General features: G+C 37.5%; 1 protein-coding gene across 1 annotated transcript; it reads left to right on the top strand.

The window, feature by feature from the left end:
- Nucleotides 1-1,282: 1,282 nt before the first annotated feature.
- On the top strand, nucleotides 1,283-5,293 carry LOC149024055 (uncharacterized). The gene is made up of 2 exons (XM_089142876.1): nucleotides 1,283-1,558; nucleotides 4,727-5,293. Exons 1-2 carry the CDS (start codon nucleotides 1,448-1,450, stop codon nucleotides 4,952-4,954), a joined length of 339 nt encoding a protein of 112 aa, XP_088999002.1. The 5' UTR covers nucleotides 1,283-1,447; the 3' UTR covers nucleotides 4,955-5,293.
- Nucleotides 5,294-6,012: the final 719 nt, after the last annotated feature.

The raw sequence follows: 6,012 nt of genomic DNA, 5'->3' as shown, positions 1-6,012 counted from the left end.
ATTTATTAATCTGTTGGTTGACTGACTGGTCGATTGGCCCAGTCGACCAAGTCGACCAAGCCTGAACAGCAACTTCAGATAGGGAATTGGAAGGCCAGACTAATCCAAATTGAGTTAGGTTTTCTCCTACAAATAAATCAACAAGTCTAGATTAGAGAAATACCTTCAGAATGAGATCGGAAGCACATCACATACTTCAACTAAGCTTCCCCCTTTCTAGGTGCAGTTTCTCACTGAACACTGACAGTGTATCCAAGTAAGGGGCATCACTGTCGATATCCATAGGCTCTGAGTCATACACCGAATCTTCAACTAAGAGGGCCCACAAGTCTCTTCTTCCACTACTCCGGGTCTTCTGACCTACAAACAACAAGGGATCTGGGTCGGGTCAGGGCCAGGATAGGGCTGGATTTCACACTAATTTCTTCCGACTTGATCAGCAGGCTTGGGGGCTTGTGTTATGGATAAACCATCCAACCACCGGCATAAACTGTCTCAATCGGTGGTTCGTCTATCTAACCAACATAGCCTAATGATCAAATAAGTAGGTCAATATGGACCGTACAAAGGGAGGTAAAGGTCCAGCGACATAAGCAAAGCCAACACATAAACAAGACAATATAAATAGCGTAAGCACTGAAACATAGATGACACATTCCAAAACACAACACAACTTCATTTTCAAATGGATGTTCCCACTCACTCTGCAACTAGCTAAGGTTCTTTACAATTCTAGCATTATTTCGTCAAACTTCACACTGACTTGATCATCGGAGATAGATCGTCAATCACATCGATCAACCTGCAACTAACGATCTGTGCTTAAGTGATTGCAAGAGCAGATTCACCAGGTGGAAGGAGCTGATGCCAGATCGAACCAATTTGATCAATCGAGTGTTGGACCAGCTGAGTTGACATCAGAGGAAGAGTTGACAACAACGAAAAAAAACAATTTGGTCAATTGCTTTGCCAGGAGGACTAGGTCTTGAAGTTTATGACCAATTGACACTCTATTACTTCTAGAAATTTACATTTGGGTATCCAAATATTTAATAGTTTTATAAATAAACTTTGGTTTTATCAAAAGAATAACCCCAGGAAAAAAAAGAAACTCACCCCTCTATTTGGGTTTGACCATAACCAAGAGGGTAAAGTGTCGAGGCTAAGTGTCAAGTTCAAAGGATAATCTCTTAGAAGAGTCATTATCATTGCAGGATGGCCGCTTGATTTGCTTTGTTCCAATCATGATTCCACAAAAGCCCATACAGTGAATGCTAACCAAGTCCATTCCAATTGAAGTTTCTTTTCTACAGAAGTTCATTCTCTCTTCTCTTTCATCTATCCTTCTCCATTATTTATAGCGTTTGTGGTCACGATTTCCTGCTTAGAAATCCATCAATTTCCACACTCAGAGGGGGGAGAGAGAGAGACATAGAGAGAGGGGAAGATGCCTTGTCTGAATATCTCCACCAACGTGAGTCTCGATGGAGTCGACACAGCTCCCATCTTCTCTGAAGCCATCAAAGCCATCGCAAGTATCATCGGAAGACCAGCGTCTGTAAGTAATCTTCTCTCACATTTATTTCCTGATTCAGATTAACATGTTCTTCCTCGTGACACAGACTTGGTAAGAGTCACAAACCGGAAATAGACAAACAGATCATCTCCATCACTAAAAGGGGTCAAATCAAGCCCAACATAGAACCCATATTCTGATCTCTCTCTTTGATCTGCTAGATATGAAATATCTAGAACACATAGGATTATTCTTCAAACACATAAACAGGTCCTCAGGCTTCAGGATAGCTATCCTTGTCCTGTCAACTTACTTTTTTTGGTACAATTCTCCTGTTAACTTACTTTTTTGGTACAATTGTCCTGTCAACTTAATATATGGCTAGAACAACTTTGGATGTACAGGCTTCTGGGATTCCAAATCAATGGTTTCCATTACAATTTTTCTGGGTTCTGCTCGTGAAAACATGGGGTTTAGTGGCGGGAATCATTGCCTTAGTGGCGGGAATGAAAAGAAAATAACAGTTGAGTTTCTACTAATGATATGATTGTAAATAGGATGACACACAGAAGGTCAGGGTCCACGCGCATCATGCACCTCAGCCAGCCAATGCTTTCCTCTTCCTCCACTCTTTCTTTTTTCTTTTTTTGGTAAACCCTCTTTCTCCACTCTCACATCATACATCTCTGCCACCATTGACGAATTACTTCTTCACTATTGTTTCTCCCTTTTGGAGACTGGATCCTCTTTCTCCTCCTTTTTAACCCCGGCCTCCGCACTAATAGTTGTAGAGTCGCAGGAGAAAGAGAGAGAGAGAGAGGGAGAGAAGAACAAGACAAACATTAAACATTGTTTGATTCATTTTTTTGTGTTCAGATGAACCTTCATCTGCTTTTCAATGGTTCCCTGTTGAGGTGGTTTTTATGAACGTATATTGTGGAGGAATTGCAAATGAACACCACAGCGCGGGAGGGGGGGGGGAAGGGAGAGAGAGAAAAATGAACCTCTTTCTTTGAAGGTGAATTCATTAAAAGACCAGCAAAGCTTAAAGTTGAGAAAACCCAACTGGAAATGTAGCCAAAGGATCGTGCTTGTCAATGATAGCGCCCTTCGGGCAAGGGAATGTCAGCATAATTGCTTGGCCTTTGAACATATACAACAGAACACCTAATAAATTGTTGTTTCAGTACAGATACATCAACCATCTCATTGTGAATATGAGTAGGGACAAGCATATCACTGGCGATGCAGTCCTCTAAGGACTGATTATCAATTGTGAGTATCCTGTTCATGAGAGCCAATATTATGGTGCCTTGTAATTTGGCTTGAGACCTCAAAATACAATTTTTTTAGGTTAAAGATCAGTTATGTTAAAAGGAGGAATCACAAAAGAGCACCCACCTTACACTAGGTGTTGGTCAAATTATTATCTATGGGCCAAAACCTAGATCTACATATGGCATCACTTTCCATTTCATGAATTATCATGTCTGGCCAAATTTGTCATTGAGGAGTTTCTTGATACACATCCAATTGTGCCAAGTTCTAAGTAATAGAAATTGCAGATGAACTAGGTCAATCAAGCTTCTGTATTGGATGAAACATTATTGTCACTCTATATATGTATGATATGAGTTATTCACCCAAAACGAACTATATATAGAATCCCACTACCACCAGCAATTTTAAGAAAATAAAAATTGAAGAGGAACCCTAAGCCGTGGCTAGTTGTATTAATACCTTAGATTTTGTGTCTTTCCTTCAGCACGAAATAACATTTAATCTTCTATTTCAAAGCATGTATGGTTTCTGAAAACACTTGTATGTATCCATCTTTTTGAAATAAGGGGTTTAAATCATAAGAATGCTAGCACAGACCACACTAGCTCCTATATTTTTTTTTCTTTTCAGTTTTCAATAACTCTATTGACTTTTGAGACAAGAAATATTTGGTGATGTCTAATTATTAAGCTCCGCTTGTTTGCGTGGATAACCCGATGTCTAATGTAGATTGGATGGTCTGTTGTCATGGCACGCAGTCGCCTTTGCGCATGTTCATGATGAAAATATTTATTACAACTATATCTATCTTTTTTGACTATCCTTCTATTCAAATCATTTGGATGAAACATAGATCTTACGGTTTTAATTGACTATCTTTGCATCCAGATGTTGTGGTCAAAATGAGTTCTTCATATCCCTATTTCTAGATCCTGGTTATGGTCGGCATGAAAGATTGACTACAATATCATATCATCTCTCAATCATATATGAGGTTTATAAAGTCAATTTTGTGAAATTGTTGCTTTTGGTTTTATCAAGTTTTTAATCTACAGAAGTTTTGCTTTGCATTAGAGGTATTTATTTAATGGTTCATCAATAAGCCATTTGGCCAAGTAAGGTAACACCTTTGATTCTCTTTCTTTCGTTTGGCATAAAATAACATTGTGAATTGATCTTCTTTTATAGAAAAGTGTACGAATGGTTTATGTTAATACTTAATACTCTATAAATCCATCTTTTCAAAGTAAGGTCTATAGTTCATAATAAGAGTGCTAGTATAGGCTACACTAGCTTCCATTGTTTTCTCAGTTCCTCTAGATCTATTTCCTTTCGACATAAGGAACATTTTGTGATGTCTCATTGTTAAGCTCCCCTATATAGATGGAACTCACTTGTGGGGATAGCAGGGTGTCAAACATAGATCCAGTGGCCGTGTTGGCCTTAGCATGCAGCCACGTATGTGCAACTTTGGTGATGAAAATTTTAGCTGACTATACTTTGCATTCAAATCATATGGATAAAATATAGTTCTTCATTTCCTTATTTCTAAACCTTGGTTATGGTTGGCCTGAAAATATTGACTACACTATCATATCATGTCACAGCCATCTATGAGGTTCCTATAGATTATTCTATGTAAGTTGGCCTTTTTTTAATCTGGAAAATTTCTTATGGTTTTATTTAGTTTTTTATCTACAAAAGTTCCCTTGTCAAAGTTGCAGGGATACATATATTATTATAATATATTAATATACATCATCAAGAATCCATTTGGGTAGGAACCATTCTATATTTGAGTCAAAGAAACCATTATAGACAAATTGAAAGTCTCATATTTAGACTTTGAAATGCAAGTTTAAGAAACCCAACATTCTAATTGATTTTTTTCAACTCTAATGGTTGATGTTTAATTATACGTTCATGCAGCATGTAATGGTGTTGCTGAAGGGATCCACACTCATAAAGTTCAACGGAAATGATGAACCAGCAGCATTTGCGGAGTTGATTTCCATGGGAGGCATCAATTCAGACGTAAAGAAGAAACTAATTTCAGCCATTGGCAGCATTCTTGAGAATAATTTGTCCATTCCAAAGTCAAGATTTTTCCTTAAAGTATTTGACACGACAGCCATGCGATTTAACTCTAAGATCTGAATTTCCATGCTTCTCGGTTCCCAGACGTGATTTATAAGTTCTTGTCAAGTTTCATCATATTTTTCATGTTTTTCTTTTTAGTTTCACAGGGATAGAAATTTCCTTATTTCATCCATGGTGAATTGAAAGATAGATGCATAGCTAGTGGTGGTTTTCAAATAAGTTAAATAAGGACTGACTGAACCGAACAGAAGAGAAGATGTCAAAGTATTGTAAGAGAATACCCAATCATGAAAGGATTTGTGAACCTAGAAAAGTGTGACTTCTTATTCATCTTTCAACATAAACTAGTTATAAGCCATGAATTTCGGAAAATTGTCCACCCTTCAAACACCTCTCAATAAATAAATAAATTTCCACCTTGTAGTGGAACTTGGATCTTCTCCAATGATATTTGACCATCAAAGTTGATATCCCACAATCCATGGTCCTCCAATGATCATTAAATATATATATATATTTTTTAATAAAAGATGATCATTAAATATTAGAAAGAAGATCCTGAATCATTGTAATAGGCTGTGACAAAGTCAAAGTCTCCTGCACATTAACAAGACTATCTTTCGATTGGCTCAAAGTTTGCAAACCTTGATTCAAACATGAATATCATGAGAATTTCAGGTTAATGAATCATGTTCAATCTTATTGATGAGGAAAGAATAAATAGACCAGAATCAGTTCGGTTTAAACCCAGTTCGGTCAGAACAATTGGACCAGTTCGGTCCAATCTTAGTCCGACCAGATCGGACCAAGTTAGACCGACCAGGTTAAGGTCGGTTGGATAAATATAAAGTTGAATACAAAGGTAAATCTGAATAAGATTCTAGCCAAAGAAACAGTATTCAACCAGGACTCTACTACTTGTGTTCGAGTAGGGCACAATGACTAAGAGTCAGATCACAACCAAACTAGGGTTTGAGTATCACTCGAACTCGTACGTGGGAAATCTATAAAAAGGTAAAGGAGCACAAGAGAAAGGTACGCTGAATAGAATTATCACTATTCGTATTATTATTGTTCATTACTTTCTTGCCTTCCTTAGTCGGATTTCTAACTAG

Source organism: Hakea prostrata, chromosome 2 (genome assembly GCF_041222555.1).
Source record: "Hakea prostrata isolate BN-2017 chromosome 2, UWA_Hpros_2, whole genome shotgun sequence".
Taxonomy (NCBI): domain Eukaryota; kingdom Viridiplantae; phylum Streptophyta; class Magnoliopsida; order Proteales; family Proteaceae; genus Hakea; species Hakea prostrata.
The sequence above is the reverse complement of the archived record's forward strand: the minus strand, read 5'-3'. Positions and strand labels throughout refer to the sequence as shown.

Bases quoted from the DNA above. Each gene is read 5' to 3' on its own strand.
- LOC149024055 (XM_089142876.1), top strand. From the start codon at position 1,448: ATGCCTTGTCTGAATATCTCCACCAACGTGAGTCTCGATGGAGTCGAC. The intron at 1,559-4,726 runs GTAAGTAATCTT...ACGTTCATGCAG, and splicing joins TCATCGGAAGACCAGCGTCT to CATGTAATGGTGTTGCTGAA.